The sequence below is a fragment of the Equus przewalskii genome, chromosome 17 (assembly GCF_037783145.1).
Source record: "Equus przewalskii isolate Varuska chromosome 17, EquPr2, whole genome shotgun sequence".
Taxonomy (NCBI): domain Eukaryota; kingdom Metazoa; phylum Chordata; class Mammalia; order Perissodactyla; family Equidae; genus Equus; species Equus przewalskii.
In genome coordinates this window covers 48,790,104-48,808,133 of record NC_091847.1, presented here as the reverse complement: position 1 = coordinate 48,808,133, position 18,030 = coordinate 48,790,104, and the positions used below count along the sequence as shown (strand labels likewise).

General features: G+C 39.0%; 2 protein-coding genes across 11 annotated transcripts in view; one reads left to right on the top strand and one right to left on the bottom strand.

Moving 5' to 3' along the window:
* Window positions 1-137: 137 nt before the first annotated feature.
* Window positions 138-17,202, bottom strand: PHOSPHO2 (phosphatase, orphan 2). Of its 5 annotated transcripts, XR_011528401.1 has the most exons (6): window positions 16,888-17,202; window positions 16,378-16,411; window positions 11,524-12,402; window positions 4,893-4,943; window positions 1,110-1,303; window positions 138-317 (listed from the first exon to the last, which is right to left on the bottom strand). XR_011528401.1 is itself a non-coding variant. In XM_008525170.2 (3 exons), the coding sequence occupies exon 3, from the start codon at window positions 12,374-12,376 to the stop codon at window positions 11,651-11,653; it is 726 nt and encodes a 241-aa protein (XP_008523392.1). In that variant the 5' UTR covers window positions 12,377-12,402; window positions 16,378-16,411; window positions 16,888-17,133; the 3' UTR covers window positions 11,640-11,650. The 5 variants fall into 5 exon arrangements, 4 of the variants coding, with proteins under 4 accessions (XP_008523392.1, XP_008523393.1, XP_008523395.1 ...); XM_008525170.2 differs by lacking the exons at window positions 138-317; window positions 1,110-1,303; window positions 4,893-4,943 and having other exon boundaries at window positions 11,640-12,402; window positions 16,888-17,133; XM_008525171.2 differs by lacking the exons at window positions 138-317; window positions 1,110-1,303; window positions 4,893-4,943 and having other exon boundaries at window positions 11,640-12,402; window positions 17,009-17,110.
* The window catches only part of CFAP210 (cilia and flagella associated protein 210), a 40,616-nt gene continuing 39,725 nt past the window's right edge, over window positions 17,140-18,030 (top strand). For 2 of the 6 annotated variants that reach the window (XM_070580095.1, XM_070580093.1), the window contains exon 1: window positions 17,222-17,364. Coding sequence is in view for 1 of the 6 variants with exons in the window: in XM_008525174.2 (XP_008523396.2) it covers window positions 17,298-17,364 (67 nt within the window). In the remaining 5 variants the exon portion in view is untranslated. Of the gene's footprint in view, window positions 17,365-18,030 lie in introns of all 6 variants that reach the window. The other 4 variants (XM_070580096.1, XM_008525174.2, XM_070580094.1 and 1 more) reach the window with 4 other exon arrangements.

The window sequence follows — 18,030 nt, the reverse complement described above, 5'->3', positions numbered from 1 at the left end:
GCAGTGTGAACACTATCCTCAGGTGATGTACTGTACACGACAGCACAGGTGTATGTGGCTGCCCTGGAGTTCATATGTCTTGGCAAAGCCTTTTCGGTATGCTTCCTGAAAAACGAGAAAGTGGACATTCTAATGACTGGGTGACAAGAACTTTTGCAAGTCAGAAAGTTTCCAATTTCTTGTTTTCAGCAAAAGTCAAAGAACATTTTTGACAAATAACTTGGAAAGAATCCACGAAATGAGTGGCATTGCTATCATAAAATTCCTGTCCTTCTCATCTACTTGTCCATGTGAACACATTTCCTCAGGGATCATATCTGTGGAAATGAAAAACAAGAATGTCATTGACCCTAAACTCTGTCTCCTGCCAGCAGTATGCAATACTCAGCCAAAGATATACGGCCTAGATGAAAAGAAAATGGCCTGATGCATCAGACTGAAAGAATTTTTGATAAATTTTTACTTTTGATTTAAACATATTTGTTCTTTGATCAATTATAATAATAATTGTAATGTTAATCAGCCCAGAATTTTTCACTACTTAGGAATCAAGGACATAAACAGATAAAATTTTAATTTATGTACATTTTTGTCACAGAGAAGTTTAAGAGGTGATTGATAAAAGATTGTCAAGTATAAAATATACAGACAATCCTTTCTTTGAATGGTTCCAATATGCATAAATTTCAGTTAGCAGTTTAGTCAAATACCACCAATCCCCTAAACAGGGTTCAAATTTCAATTACTATGGTATATTAACTGTAATTGCATAAAATACAAATTTCACCTCACTAGTCCTTCAGTCCACAAATCACTACATAAATAACAGATGAGCATCATAATCAGTGACCAGTCATGTCTCTTCTTTCAAAGTCATTGGTGATTGGTCACTGTGCATCTGTTATTCATTTCATACACAGACAGCAATGCTTGTAGTTGTCTTACCTCCTTGACTGCCAATCATAAATCTATGTAATATTTTACAAAAATAGATCATTGTAACAGGGCATTGGTCAACAAAAATGAAAGTGTAACACAGAATTGAAAAGTGACAATGTGTAAGTGAAATTTGAATTGAACATAATGAAGTTCTTGAAGAAATTGCTCACCGTGGAAATGTTGACACTGCCACCATTGGAGAGACTGTGGATATGCAGCCAATGGAACTTGGTGCCGGTGAACTTCGTGACTTAAGTGAGGAAAGTGATGGCTGACAAAAAGCATGAAGGTACCCCAGGAGAAGTGATGCTGGCAAAAAACTTCATATTAAAGGAACACTTGGAGACACTTCAGGACATTGCAACTGCAAAGGATAAAACGTTGGAAGCTGACCCAAACTTAGAAAGAAGTATGAGAATTCACCAAGGCACAGAAAGATGGTTGCTCTGCATCGTAAGTTATATGACAAAAGGAAGGCAAGAATTGTTCAAACTACTCTCAATAAGTTTTTCACAAAGAAATAAAATACTTTAATTCCTAATGTTTATAATTGAAGTGTACTAATTTTGGTCTTATGATGTTTTTCATTTTCCTATACATTTATAACTGACAGTTTTTGATGTTCTGACAAAAAATTTTAAAGGTCACAGGACAATTATAATTTTTCCTACTGATTATTAAGATTATTTTGCACAGTAATCTTGCACAGTCACTTTTACGGTCCTGCACTACTGTAAAAAGTGAAGACTGCCTGTATTTTCAGTAGGATAGCATTCTCTGGGAGAAGTGGAATGGAAATATGAGCTCAAGAAGGAAAAAGAGTGAGAGAAAAATTTCCCACTGGTAAAGAACAACTTGTTTACGTATTTTTAAATGAATGATGGTAGGTTTCAAATTACCACAGTTAGCTTTTACTAAACAGATTTAAGAGTTATTTAAAAGCTTATTAAAAAGTCATTATTTACAATGTTAGAAATTACAATCTTGGCAAATGTTTAAACTTATGATGAAAAGTTTTCAATATCAATCTGAAAATGACTACATAGTTTTCAAAGTTATTTTGGGAGTACTTGTTCAAAAAATATATGAAAGAGGAGTGGTCTATTCTCAAAACAAGAACCAGCCTACTTCTCTTTGGGGGTAGGGTCATTTGAAAAATAGCAGTTTATGAACCAGCCCTGACGGCCTAGTCATTAAAGTTTGGCGCTCTCACTGTTTTGGTGGCCTGGGTTTGTTTCCTGGTCGCAGGACCACACCACCCATCTATCAGTTGCCATGCTGTGGTAGTGGCCCACATTGAAGAATTAGAAGGACTTACAACTAGGCTATACAACCATGAACTGGAGCTTTGGGGAGGAACAAAAGAAAAGAGGGAGATTGGTAACAGATGTTAGCTCAGGGCAAATCTTTACCTGCAAAAAAGAAAAAAAAAAAACCCACATAGTAGTTTATTGAGATTATGTTTTTGGGTGCCATAGTTAAAGCTAAATTTCAGATAATTTCCTTCAGATAGAGGATAATAAACTATGGACTTTTCAATTACAAGCATCAGAAACCCAATTCTTCCAACTAGAAAAAGAATGAAAGTAAAAGCATTGGCTCAAATAAACCTCTAGACAGACTAATATTCTTAAATAAGTCACATCAAAACTCTCCAAGGACTCCCAATCTCATTCAGTGAAAGCTGAAGGGCTTACAATGACTCCTGGACCCCCACACCCAGCTTCTGTTCCCACCAGGAATGGCGCTGCCTTAGGGCCTTACTATGGCTTAGCTACTGTATTCCTTTTGTCTGCACTGCTTTTTTCCCAGCTACTGCTACATGACCCGTTAACTCCCCTCCACCACATTTTTGCTCAAATACCAGCTTCCCAGAGAGGCCTTCTTTTACCAACCTATTTAAAATTATCTCCCTACCCCACCTGCTATTCTCTATCCTTCTTCTTTGCTTTATTTTAATCCATAGTACTTATTACCATCTATGATATTATATATTTCTCTTTTTTATTGGTTATTGTTTGCTTTCTCCCACTAGAATGTAAGCTCCATGAAAGCAGCGATTTTGGCCTGTTTTGTTCATGGTTATATCCCCAATTCATTCCTGTATTCCGAGAACGGTGCCTGCCACAAAACATGCTCAGTAAATATTTGTTGTATAAATGAAGACACGAATGGACTAAGAATAAGACTTTCAGAATTTTCTTCAAAAGCTTGATCAAGGGCTCATAGTTCTCTGAGAAATTACATCAATGACTTAATCTACAGACATTGCCTTCCTGCAGCATATGGTCTAAAAGTTTTGTACTTTTTTCCTTTTCAAATTCAAAGCATCTGGTTTATCCATCCCTTCCTTCTCTCTCTGACATCACTCCTATCAGGTCTTTATCACTTCTCACCTGGCTTACTGCAGGATTTTCCTGTGTCAGTCTCTCCCCTTTCCTGCACACTACCCAAACACGGATTTCTTCATATCACTTCCCTTTACTTGCTCCTAAGGGCTATCTGGAAAAAATTCAAACTCCATTGATTAACTTTCAAACTTGTCCATAAACTAGCCAAATCTCACTCACAAAGCTTTATTCCACTACTCCCCAGTTTAAACCCTTAACTTCATCAGGGCAGCCCCCTCATCACTACCTCATGAATATGCTGTGCTCGCCCCCATCTTGGTTCACATTATTCCCTCCATCTGGGAAGCTCTAGCAAGACCTTTCCATCTCTCCAAATACTTTCCATCCTTTAAGGTGTGGGTCACAGTCTATCTCTTTCATAAAGCTTCTCTTATATCATAATTAATCAATGGACTGAGTACAAAACACAATGCTATATGGTCACCTGGTCCTTCTTTGACCTAAGTACTTTATGCTGATTACTAAGAAGCTTTATGAAGCATACTTTGGTATTATGAATTACATATGTACATGTCCCACCTCTTCAATCAAATTGTAAATTCTCTGAAGTGCATCATTCTTTCTAAGACATAGTCCTACACCTCTTATACTTCCACAGGTTTTTGTTTTTGTTTTTTGAACATGGTAGGCACTCCCAAAATATTTGTTGAATGAAGTATTTTTAGCCCCTCAAAATATACAATAGGATATTTGTCTGGACTTAAATGTGAAAAGGGCTAAGTCGTTGGATCCCTGAGAGAATATACTTTCATACTGAAGTGAGGATAATAAAATATTGCTTGGACCAGGTTGTGAAAAAAGTTGTGATTTTGACATGTAACAAAATCCAGAATATGACTGCAGAGTGGTAGAAAAAATGTATACGAGCAAGTTTTCCATTTTGCACTGATTATAAAATCCTATGTGGTGGGGCTGGCCCCGTGGCCAAGTGGTTAAGTTCACGCACTCTGCTTCAGTGGCCCAGGGTTTCGCCAGGTTCGGATCCTGGGTGTGGACATGGCACTGCTTATCAGGCCACGCTGAGGCGGCATCCCACATGCCACAACTAGAAGGACCCACAACTAGAATATACAACTATGTACCAGGGGGATTTGGGGAGAAAAAAAAAAACCTATGTGGCAAACGGTATTTAGTTTAATTGTAAATATTTTTACTGGTTGTTTAGATACACGACTGAAAATTTATTATTTAAATATAAAAGACAAACATTTTTTGTTAAGTAACATCTTCCATAAACAATGGGAGTTTCTAAGAATTTCTGTGTTAGAAAACATCTATGTTAATATTTTGTTTCCATATGAACCATCATCACACAGACATCAATTTGTATGACATAAACAAGGAGGAATGACTTAGCTTTTGGCCTAGAATATATTATTTCATAAGCCCTTATGGAGCACATTGAAAAATCTGTCTACAACAGAATTATCACACTGTCCACCTAAAAAAAGAAACCCAACAGGGTGCGCAAATGACAGGATATTAGGTAAAAGAGTTCAGTCAACTCATTATTGTTAATATATTCCCCATAGCTGGTCTCACCTGAAGATGTGCCGTGGGGTTGCTAGGCCAGTGAAGGACTCTTCCTCTCACCTTCCGAAAAAAAGCAGATCTGATTATATGAGTAGGGAAGCGGCTAGAAATTCCAGTCCCATTCACACTTTTAACAGAGCTAGTCTACCCTGTCTGGTGCCTGCCTGCAGTTGCCCGTTTGATATATCAGCTGTCCCCTGAAGCAGCTTATGATACCATAAAGGAAAATCTTCTCTAACTCTCCTTCAAGGCTAATATAAACCAGAAGCTAAAAAATTCAAATGCTGTAAAAGTAAATGAATAAATGGGCACATCAGAGATAACAATGTTTAAAAAGTAGAATAAAGATATAATTATAACTTGTACTACAAAAGTAGATTTAAACTGATAGATGTGTGCCACAAAACATATAACACCTGGACAGGAAAGGAAGCCTAATATGTATCTAACAAGAAGAATGAAGTGATTAAGTATCAAAAATATTTATTAAACACTCAGATGGTGATTGCTGTGCTGTGACAAGGCGATGGACTTGGTGAGAAGGAAATTTTTATATGGGGAAAGATATTCTGGATCTGTGGCTTTAAGAGTAGCAGTATTTAGTACAATACGTACAATTGCTGTATCTTCCCATGATCCACAAATAAAAGATATGGACTTTTAATCATTAAGTTAGTAGTTCTCAAATAGGGATTATTTTATTCCCCAGGAGACATTTGGCAATGCCCGGAGATATTTTTGGTTGTCATAACTTGGAGGGAGGAGTGCCACTGGCATCTAGTGAATAGAGGTCAGGGATGCTGCTAAATATCCTACAACACACAGGAAACAGCTGCTCCGCCCCCTGACGCCCAAGAAAAAATTATCCAACCCAAAATGTCCACAGCACCAAAGTTGAGAAAGCCTGCATTAAGTCGCTTACTATACCAGGTCCCACTCTAGCAGTTTATCTCTGTGTCTAGTAATTCCTCTTTGGTGACCAAGTGCACAGGAGCTGGGGTAGGTTACTCTGTGGCAGGTAAGCTTGCACATCATCATGTTTGGCTACTTATTTGGAGGGGCCAGGCTGGATTCACTTTTAGGGGTTGAATTGACTTTCAGATTGTTTCTATGGCGCTCAGACTTGACTTATAGGCCAGGCAAGGTTGCTTTCTGGCTTTTATTGTTTTTATAGGAAATGGTGCTAGATTCAGCAGGTTAGGCAATCAAGAGGCATCTAAATATTTGAAGTATTTGTAGTAGACATGCAGAACTTAGGCATGCCCTGGGAGAATTTCTGGAAAGAGTACACCTCCTCACCCGCAACACCTCTGAATTGCTACTACTTAGGGTTGTAGGAAAGAGATCATTACAATTTTTAACAAAGTGCATCTCATTGGAGTATACCACGCTACAGCCACAGTAAACTAATACAATGCCTAATTTAGTAAATCTTCACAACAATCTTAGGACGCAGGTACTATTATTATCTCCATTTAATAGATAAGGAAATTGGGGTATTGAGAGGCTAACAATTTACCCACTCCAGGGCTAGAATTCAAATTCAGGTCTTTCTAATCCAGAGCAGAGCTTTTACACCCATGTTGCATTAGAAATTAACAGTGAGACACTACAATTTCTGCTTCTGGAGGAACAGGGACTGGACTAACCTCCCACTGTATACAATGAGAAAACTGGACAAAACATGAAATAACAGTTTTCAGGCATTGGACAACAGGCAGTGCAGTCCATGATCCCTGAGAGAAGAGAAACAAATGAAGTGAGCCCTATAATTGCCTCTATTTCTGCCTGGAGACACTTTCCAGGCCAAGGTGCAGGGAGGGGGAATCCCCAGCAGACCATGGTAGTCTCTCTGGGTTGAGGAGATGAAGGTAAGTCTAGGGAGGCAAAAGTGGCTGCAAATTGCAGGGCAGAGTACCAGACAGGAAGAAGCTAAACTGCAAAAGAGTTCCAGAAACCTGTAGGGGGGATTTCCCCTTAAGTCTATGCTTGGATACTAAGCCACACATGCATAGGCTGGAACTCTCTAAGTCTGGGGAGAGAATGACCCCAGGAACTATAAATCAAACAATTCCCAGAGTTCACACAGAGCAGAAAGATTCCTGAGTTCCCATCAGACCCAGAGAAGCACTAGGTTTGACACAGTGGGGAACAAAGAAGGAAAGGGGAAGAATGATGCTCATGTTAAAAAGGCACAGGAAAAAAAAGATGGATAGGTAGCGGGATGGATATGTGATAAAACAAGTAGAGTAAAATGTTAATGATAAAATCTAGATAGTACGTATATAGATGTTTGCTGTAAAATTAAAGGGAATATTAGTAAAAACTTTATGTCCATAAATTTCACAGCTTACATGAAATGGACAAAGTCTTCAAGAGACACCACGGTGGTTTTAAAGTATGTCCAAAATTCTTTAACTCTCCCTAAAAGGTGGAGTCTAATTCCCTCCCTTTGAGTGTGGGCTTGACTCAGTGTTCTGTATTAACAAATAGAATATGTGGAAGTGAAGGCATTTGAATTCTGAGACTAGGCCACAAAAGGCACTATGGTTTCCTCCTTGCCCTCTCTCTTGGATCACTCACCTGGTAGGAAATTATGTCTTTAGGACACTGAAGGAGCTCTTTGGAGAGGCCCATGTGGTTGGAAATTGAGGCTTCCTGCCAACAACCAGCAGTAAGCTGAGCCTTTCTGGTAACAATCAGTGAGAAACTGAGTCCTCCTGCCGAAAGCCATGTGAGTGAGACGCCTTGCAAGCAGATCCTGCAGCCCTAGCCGACATCTTGACCCATTAGAGATCCCAAGCCAGAACAACCCAGCTAAGTGCTCCTGAATTCCTGACCCACAGAAACTGAGATAATTAATGCTTAGTTTTAAGCTGTTAAATTTTGAGGTAATCTACTATGCAGCAATAGGTAACAAATAGTCACAAACTACCAAAGCTTACTCAAGAAAAACCATTCCTGAATAGTCATATATCTATTAAAGAAACTGAATTAGTGGTTAAAAATCTTCCAACAGGGCTGGCCTGGTGGCGCAGTGTTTAAGTTCACGTTCCGCTTCGGCGGCCTGGGGTTCGCCGGTTCGGATCCCAGGTGTGGACATGGCACCACTTGACAAGCCATGCTGTGGCAGGCATCCCACACATAAAGTGGAGGAAAATGGGCATGGATGTTAGCTCAGGGCCAGTCTTCCTCAGCAAAAAGAGGAGGATTGGCAGCAGATGCCTGAGCAGATTAGCTCAGGGCTAATCTTCCTTAAAAAAATACCCAAAACCTTCCAACAAAAACTCCAAGGCTTAGACGGCTTCATTGCTGAATTCTATAAAACGTTTAAGAAAGACCACCCGTTAGTTTAATTGTTGCTCCTTTCAATGTCATCTCTTTTCCTCTGAATGCTTAATGCTTTTTCCACCTTTGATTATCGGTAGTTTTCCTATGGTGTGATTTCATATGGTTTTCTTTTTATTTATCCTGTTTGGGGTTCATAAGGGCTTTTGAACCTGTGGTTTGATGTTTTTCATCAATTTTGTAAAGTTCTCAGTCATTATCTCTTAAAACATTGCTTATGTTTCATTTTCTTTCTCCTTTTCTTCTGGGACACCAATTTCCTGTTAGATCTTACTACATCTTTTATGTCTCAACTTCTCTTCTGTATTTTCACTGTTTTGTCTTCTCTCTCTGCATCATTCTGGGTATTTCCTACTAACTTGTGTTCATTCACTAATTCTCTCTTCAGCTATGCCTGTTCTGTTGTAAAATTCATCCATCAAGATTCTAATTTCAGGGGCAAGACGGGTGGCGCAGTGGTTAAGTTCTCACATTCTGCTTCAGTGGCCCAGTGTTCGCCCGTTTGGACCTACACACCGCTTGTCAAGCCATGATGTGGCAGGCGTCCCACACATAAAGTACAAGAAGATGGGCACGGATGTTAGCTCAGGGCCAGTCTTCCTCAGCAAAAAAGAGGACGATTGGCAGCAGATGTTAGCTCAGGGCTAATCTTCCTCAAAAAAAAAAAAAAAAGATTCTAATTTCAGTCATGGTAATTTTCAGTTCTAGTATTTCCATATTGTTTATGTAATTTTCAATTCTTTCTCAAAATTCTCACGTTTAGTTTGTGTCTGAAAACTCCAATATCTGGAGGTCCTGCAGATCTGTTTAAATGCTGCTGGTATTTATTCATGCCTCTTGGTGTGGCTACTTTTTATTGTGTGCCCTACAATGTAGTTGGCAAAACTGTTTATAGATTTGAGGCCTACTGCATTAATTTTCTATTGCTGCCTAACAGTAACACCATAAACAGCATCTTAAAACACATTTATCTCACAGGTTCTGGGGGTCAGGAGTCCAAGCTCAACTACAGTCTGTTTCAGGGTCCCATAAGGCTAAATCAAGGTGTCAGGCTGAGCTGTGGTCTCAGCTGAGGCTCCACTAGGAAAAGGTCCACTTCCGAGCTCACATGGTTGCAGCATTCTGTCACCTGCACACTGTTGGACCAAGGGCCTACTTCTTGCTGTTGGCTAGAGGCCACCCTCAGTTGCTTGCCCTGTGGCCATCTCTGAAGGTCAATTCACATCACAGCTTGAGTCTTCAAAATTAACAAGGGAGAGAGTTCCTTAACAAGATGGGCATTAGAATCTTATGTAATGTAACCATGTAGACATAATCACATACATCCCATCATCTTTGTTGTAATCCATTGATTAGAAGCAAGTCATAGGTCACCCCTTCATACACACAGAACACCAGGATACAGGGATCATGGGTGCAATCTTAGAGTCTATCTGCTATACTTAGGATGTTAACTTCCTCTTGAGAGAATTTAGATTTGCTTCTGCCAAGCACCCGGGAGCTCTAAACACCCCAGATAACCTCAATCCAATCTCAAGGACTGAGAGTATTCAAAGCTGAGCTGCCATCCCTTTGAATGCGTTTACTTCTGAAGAATTCTCACTCCTAATGGGCAGCCTTTTGGGATTCTCACTCAAAGTAAGCGGAAGGGTTTATCAACGCAGGCCATATATTCCAATGGCTCTTTCTCCTGGTCCCATGACATTGTCAAGATAGCCACTCAGTCATCTTAGACACCATTTACAGAATTGGCCAACTGTTCCACGGACAAGCAGCTCACCTCCCTAGGTTTCTGAGCTGCCTTACCAATTGTTCACTGTTATCAGCTCTCTCATGTCTTTAAGCAGCTTTTCAAAATTTTAAGCAGTTCTAAAAATTTTGTTCAGCTATCAGCTTTTCTAGATGTACCGTGTAGAAGACGTGGTCTAAATTACTTGGTCTACCATTACCATAAATGAAAGTCTTATTTTTTTTTTTACTTCCATAGTTTATAATTTGTTACCAGCCTCAACATGTAGAGAAACGATAATCAATAAGAGTCAATGTGTTTCAACATAATCTAACCTACTAATTTAAAACAAAACAAAGATTTACTTTTTCAATCTAGAAAAAAATTAGAAAGTACCAATTCTTTTCCCATTAAATTATACTGAACATTTCTATTTCTGGAGCTTTCCATAATGGAAAAGGAAATCCTAATATGATTACATAATGGATATTTATGCCTCTACAACATGAGAGTCTAGAAATTAGCATGGAATTATAAAACTTTCTAGATGAGTAGAAATTTTGCTAAAATCCCTATATGAAACAGTCTCTTATATGTTGAATATTCCTACAAATTATATATTGTATTACTCAAGACTGCATTGCCAAATAGAAATAACATACTGATTAAACCAGCATATTGGAGTTATAGTCTGTGATGCTAATATAAATTGAAAATATTTGAAGGACATTAATTTGTATTTCATTTCAAAAGGAAAGTCTGAAATTGACCAAACTTTGGGCAATAAATACTGTATCCCTATTTTTAAAATACACTGATTTAGGAGTAGGACATTATATACATTTGGGGGCCTTTTGTGCTTATGTGAATACAGCAACAGGCTTATTTTTAAGATCTGTCACTACTGGACATGCCTTTGAAATAACTATCTAAGAAAGTAGGGGCCGGCCTGGTGGTGCAGCGGTTAAGTTCGCACGTTCCACTTCTTGGCAGCCTGGGGTTCACTGGTTCAGATCGCGGGTGGGGACATGGCACCCCTTGGCAAAAGCCATGCTCTGGTAGGCATCCCATATACAAAGTAGAGGAAGATGGGCACGGATGTTAGCTCAGGGCGTCTTCCTCAGCAAAAAGAGGATTGGCAGCAGTTAGCTCAGGGCTAATCTTCCTCAAAAAAAAAGGAAAAAAAAGAAAGTAAAATATATGACTACTCCCTCTGGGAATAAATTTAAAAATATAATCTACCTATTAACCACCTTTGCAGCTAGAGACCACTAATTGCACTTACCTCTGACCTCAATTCTGTACTCCTCTTTTTCCCAGGCATATGACCATCTGTAATAAAACCTCTAATTTTCATCCTTCTTTGCAGTTAGATGAGGGCAGTGTGACTTAAATTTTGGCCAATGAAATTTAAATGAGGGTGCAACCCTCTCACTCACTGCCCTTCTTCTTGCTGGCCAGAATGTTGATGTGAGGGATGGAGCTTGAACAGCAATCTTGGATCACGAGTTGGAGGCCAAGGCTGAGGTTGGTAGAGCAACACAGTACCCTTGAGATACTTACCTTTGGAATTCTTTTAAGTGAGAAGAAAAAAAAAATCTCTCTTTTTTTTGAGCCACAGGTATTTGGGGTTTTAGTTGTATGCTGCTGCACCTCATCTTAACTGATACACATTTCAGTTGTTGGCATGTTACTCCTTTATTAGAAATAGTAAATGAGAAATTATTTCAACACCTGAAGACCAAACTACAACAGAAGATTCTGTAGGCTCAAGATTTTGAGACATTCTGGAAAGAGTTTTCTGTAAAGTATATCCTTTCCGTGGCATGGCAACATCATTCTTCTTTAAAAACATTACTGGACAGACGTCATTTCCACCATCACCTATATAAACAATTCGTGCATAATTCACTCCCTGCTGTAACTGTTTATCTACAAATTCTACCAAAACTACATTTTTGCAAAGATTTTTTGGGCATCTATTACAAGAATGAGTATGATAATTTTCCACTGTGAGAAGACCATTGCTATCAAAAGCTGCTGGATTTGTAAATACTTTATCAAACACATCTCGAAAATTGGTAGCTTCTAAAACCCAATTTATGAAGACTGAATTTGAATCTGAAATAATAATGCACTCAAATTTATCCTTGTTCTTTCTTATAAAGTTTAAAAGTTCCACCATCCCTGGAGTGAGAGGCATTGATGTCACTGCTCTTTTCATTTCATCTTCTGTTACACCTTCATCTCCCAAATACTTAAAGACTCTGCCCATAAATTTTGTCCAAAATCCCTTTTCATAAGAGTCTTGTAGTTCGATAGGAAGCTTTTTCTCTGGAGCACATTGTACAATCCTGGTGTCACTATTGTCATCTATGATTGTATGGTCAAAGTCAAAAACCAGCAAAATTTTCATGGTTCCAGAAACAGATTTGGGTTACCCTGAAAAAGAAGAAATATTATTCCTAAACATACTGTTTTACATATCTATTACACTTATTTAACAAACATTACTGAGTGTTAATCTGCTAAAACAAAGGGTGAATATAAACAAGCTAAAAATGATCAAGCATTTAAGACTACTACCTAAGCACTTTTTCCTAAGAAGGAAAGTTCATATTTGAGTATTTTAAGTGAATGGAAAAGAGAATATTTAAAAAGGATACTCAGGGGTTGGCCCCATGCCAAAGTGATTAAGTTTGAATACTCTGCTTTGGCGGCCCAGGGTTTTGCCAGTTTGAATCCTGAGCTCGGACATGGCACCACTCATTAAGCCATGCTGAGGTGGCATGCTACATGCCACAACTAGAAGGACCCACAACTAAAATACACAACTATGTACCAGGGGTGCCTTGGGAAGAAAAAGGAAAAATAAAACCTTTTTTTCTTTTTTTTGAGGAAGGTTAGCCCTGAGCTAAGATCTGCCAATCCTCCTCTGTTTTCTGAGGAAGACTGGCCCTGAGCTAACATCTGTGCCCACCTTCCTCTGCTTTATATGTGGGATGCCTACCACAGCATGGCTTGACAAGCAGTGCCATGTCTGCACCCGGGATCCAAATCGGCAAACCCAGGGCCACCAAAGCAGAACGTGTGCACTTAACCGCTGCACCACCAGGCCGGCCCAGAAAAATAAAATCTTTTAAAAAAGGATACATTAGTACATTCCTGTGGGGATGATTCTTTGAGCACTCAGAATTAAACTACAGAGCAATCCATTGAGAGAAGTAATGAAACAATTATTTTCTTACAGTCTAATTTAGGAAAGTTACAACAGGAAAAAAATGTAGGCTAATCATTCTTACTGTCTTTAAATTACCATTCACAATCAAACTTATTAGTTTAAAATATTCATAATAATCCTATTAAATAAGAATTCATGTGTAATATAGATTCTCTGTGTACTAATCAAAATTCTGACCAAATTTAACATAATAGGAAACTTGCAAAATTCAAATGATTTTTCTAAAAACGTGTTAAGCTTGAAACCATCAATGCCAATGTCATAACTAAACAGTTGCTTAATGCTGTACTTGAAATTCTAAACAAATTACTTGAACTGGAGGTCAATTCAATTCTTCCAGACTAGAAGTAACTTTTGTTAATGATTTCCACATTTATTTATATTTTCTCTAGATAGTTTAGCTCTGGAGTGACAAAGAATCTGGATATATGTGAGCAACCACATTGCTTATGATATGACGATTACGTAAATCTCTGCCTTCATTAAAAGATAATGAAGATCATTAGTTATAAATCTCAAGAGAAAAGATAAGAATAAACTGGTCAACAGATGGTATGGATGAAAATTATCAAGTAAAAAAGATAATTATACAGAATACCCATAAAAAGCTAAAATTAGTGTGTATAAACAAAAAAAATTTTTTTAAAGAGTAATTAACATTTTTGGAGTTATCACTATACACCAGGCACTGGACTAAGAACTTTACAATCTCATCATCTCATTTAACTGTCACAGCCCTATTAAGTAGGAATTACTATCCTCATCTTAAAGATATGTAAACTGGAGCTTAAGTACTAGTTAAACTGGTTAAGTAATTTATTAAGTGGCAGAGCTGGAATTTGGACTCAGGTCTGCTTGACTCCAAAGTTCATGTTTTTAAGTATCAGACTCTAGTGCCTAAGAAATAGAATATTTAAAGACTATTAATCAGTTTAAAAATAAAACACTAAGTAGGTCACTTTGACAAAAAGATGCTTAATTACACGAAAACATTCATTAGTCTCAAAATACACACTAACCATGATACCACATCTGTGATCTACTTTATAACTATTGTGAGGTTTTAGCAAGAAATCCTAAAAAGAAAAGTGAAGAACTCTACCAATGAGAAAAAGCAGAAGTCAATTAAAAATGGAAAACATGGCATTTAACCACATGTATTTTCTGGTTTGTAACAATAGATATCCAGAGGGTGAAACTGAGAATAGAGCTTGCGGCTCATAGAAGAGTACATATTTTGTGTCTCTCAATGGAGACTCTCTGGAGAACAACTAAGCTAGAAGGGTATCTCCTGTTGTGTGAATTTAGACAGTGTATAATATTTTGATACTCTAGATCCTTGTATCTCTAAATGTCTAATCCAGGTGTCTCTGACTGGCTCCCAGAGATTTAAGTGCGCAATTCACTTTCCCATAGAAACAATATAATAAACAGCAATAAGGCATAGCTGGCAATCACATCAGTACTGTAGCTAGGCACATTTTAAATTAAACGTGCTTTTTTAGCATTCTGAATTTATAAATAATTTCTAAAACTTTTTCAAATGTAACTCATTGTTGGCTGAAAACTACCTCAAGCCAAGATTTTATTAACCACAAGTTACTGAAACTCCTAAACTATTAATCTCAAAATAGTAAGAAATATCATAAGCATGAAGTTGACATAGTTCCCTTGCTGACTATTAATTTCTATCTAAAAGTGTACTTTTCTTAATTTCAGATCTTTTTCTATTAGTTTTTTCTCACCTCCAACATAAATCTTTATTGAAAATACTTACCTAACTTAAGTATTTCCAAGACAATTAATCTTACTTCAGCATACAGCTTAGGTTAAACAGTCCTGACAACCTTCAGTTTTAAACACCAGCCAGTTTCTAGCCAACAATGCTCCTACTCTATATTGGGGAACAAAGTCTTCTGATTTGGAGCAAAGGAATGGAGACTTAACTCCTAAAGTTAATAAAAGTATTTAAGACATTTCAAAATTTATGTCTTCTAATTATGCTGTTTTCTCTTTCATCAGAAAAGCACTTGCTGGCAATGGAAGAAAGAAAATTTTGATTAAACAAAAACCTTAAATATAAAACAGGGAATGTTATGTGAATGTAAGTTTTCGTCCAGTGGATAAAATCACAAGTGTTAGGCTGATTATGTTGAGATTTCCAGATTCCATTTTTTCCTTTTACTTGCTAAATGATAGAGAAATACCACATTCTGTTGTCAATAAACTTTCAAAGGTTTAGTGCTGTACTTGAAATAAAAATGTCTCCAAAAATTAAGGATGTGCACAAAGATTTGGGTTTAAGAATACAAATTTATTTCGAAAACAATTTGCTAAAATTCCAAAAACAGTTATTAACTATTCTCACCGAAAGTATGAGCAGTATATATTTATTTAGTATGTCTGCAATGTTTCCATAGTCTAACAATAACCTATGTGCTTTTCACAGTAACAAAAACTGGAAAGTTCATAGACATCTAAGAATCGGAGACTGGTTAAATAAGACATGTATGTGATAGTCAGATAACGGACTATTTACTTAGCCAGTAAAAGCTCAGATGTTCAGTTCTAATTAAACAAATTAAACGATATTCAACCACCATGTCAAGTTGGCAAATTATTGCCATCAAATCTTATAGGAGTCAATATTTTTCATAATCAATTTAGTTAAAATTCCAGAGAATGTTTGTTGGGAGGTAATTCTGCATGGGTTTCTAGTGGTTCTGCATGTCTTACAAGCAAGGCAGTCACTGCCCTTCGCTCTGGACTATTATCTCAAAAACGTATGTATGGTGAACAGCCCTGAAAGGCATGCTTATTGTCCATTATAATAAAGATTTGGGTTCCTTCAGCTCAGGGTTCCTATCCTGTAATGCAACACACTCCATAAGCAGGTCACTTCTGGCCCTCTCTGAATCATCCTGTGGGAACTGGTGCAAAAACCGCTGATAATCTGGCTACTGCTACTGCTGTAACTACTTCGTCTCTGACCTAGGGGTCTGGGTCTTCTACAAAACTGTGGCAGACTAAATTGTTAGCGTGCAAGCAGGGGAAAATCTCTCACCCATCTCAGGTCTTGACATTTTTAAAACTATGCTTCCAAAAAGCCCCCCAATGTTCTATGCGCAAAAACTAATTTCTGTCAACAAACATTTTATTAATCCTTTCATACTTACCAGCATTATTATGGTAAAACACCTCATAGAAAACCTGAAGAAAAACAGTACAACCACGTATTAGTGATTACAAATCTAAACTTTTCATTTAGAACATTTCCAATTTGGTGTCTAACGTGTACCTGTCGTAGCCATCTAGCTTGTAATGAAATCATTTGAACCTCGACGTGCTAGAAAAGGATCTTCTGAAACCAAGCCTGCATCCACTCTTAACAGATTTTTGAGTCCTTAATGGTCTGACTGGTCCCCCAAATACATTCAATTTACTATAATGTATTTGCCAAGCAATGAATGTTCTGGGACAACGTCCAAGTTTCAACATTCCAGTTTTTAAAAAACTAAGCCCCATCTATCTCAGATCATGCCTTAGAAACCAAAGTACTTAAAACACGTTTTCTGTCATCAACCCCCGGGTTTCTATAGTTACGGAGGGCTTTGCCCTTCACCTTCCACCCGCGAGGATGTCTGCGGGCCGCACACACCCAGCCTAGGCCTCGCTCTCCCACACACCTGCCGGGTCCGCCCCGAAGGTAGGTGCAGGGACCTAGACGGGGGTCGTCCCCGGGGAGGCGAGCCTTGGATGAGGACGGGAGCAGCAGGCCGGTTCGGGTCCCCAGGGCTCCTCACTGACCCAGGGCGGCCGGCCCCCGCGCCACTCCCGCGTACTCTGTCCTCCAGTTCCGTCCCCGCGCCTGCCCGCAAGGGCCGCCCCACTCGCGCGCCGGGCCTCGGCTTCCTGCGCAGGCGCAGCCGCCCTCCCCCAGCCCCTACGGCCGGGAGCTGCGCGTTCTTCGTTCCTCGGCGACCGCTGCCGTCACTTCCGGCGGCGTTGCCTAGTAACTGCGCGGTTTGGCAAACATTCTGCGGGCTGGAGCCGCAGCGCTAGGCGCCGGAGTGGTCTCTCCGAGTCTGAGGGCGCCATGGGCGCCTCGTCTGAGATGCTGGTGCGGTTCGGAAGGCGCTGTGGACAGGCGAGGGAAAGCACAGGTGAGCTAAATGGGCCCATCCCGGCACAGGGATTGTTTCTGGCCCCCGGGCATGGGTTGAGAGGCGACGGAGCCAAGCGAGGACTTTGGTTACCTTCTGAAATGGGCTCCACCAAGTCGCAAGCAGCCCTGGGGGCGTCGTTGGGCTCTACGTAAATCAGATAGATTTGTTAGGTGAATGGGTAGATGGGAAAAGTTTACAGAAAACAGGGGTGGAGAAAAGATAAGTCAGAGACTCTCAACCAGCTGGTCCGATCCTCAAGTTGCGCGGTTGCAGCTCTAAGAGTCTGGTGTTGGCTGAATCCTCTCGCGCTTAAGCCTTGTTATTCGTTAAGTGAATGGGAATATCTTTTGCAAATATCAGTGATCTCATTAGAGTCTTGGCTCTGCTGTGAACCTACTGAGTGCTCTTAGGAAAGTCTCTGAGGGAAGTATCTCAATTTCCTCATCTCTAAAGAGAAGGTGAGGTCTCACCCTAAGACAAATGCTTTGATCGAGTGTAAAAAATAATGCTACTAAAGGTATTGTAATTTAGATGACTTGATAGGAAAATTTGGTTTTGGAATAGGAGTAGCCTAGTGGGATATCTAGAGAGCTCTTTATTGATTCCAGTGATTTTAACTTCTTAAGTCTGTAAATTCCCAATTTTTAATGTTGTCATGGTGAC

Excerpts from the sequence above, each read along its gene's own strand:
- PHOSPHO2 (XM_008525170.2), bottom strand. The coding sequence starts at position 12,376 with ATGAAAATTTTGCTGGTTTTTGACTTTGACCATACAATCATAGATGAC.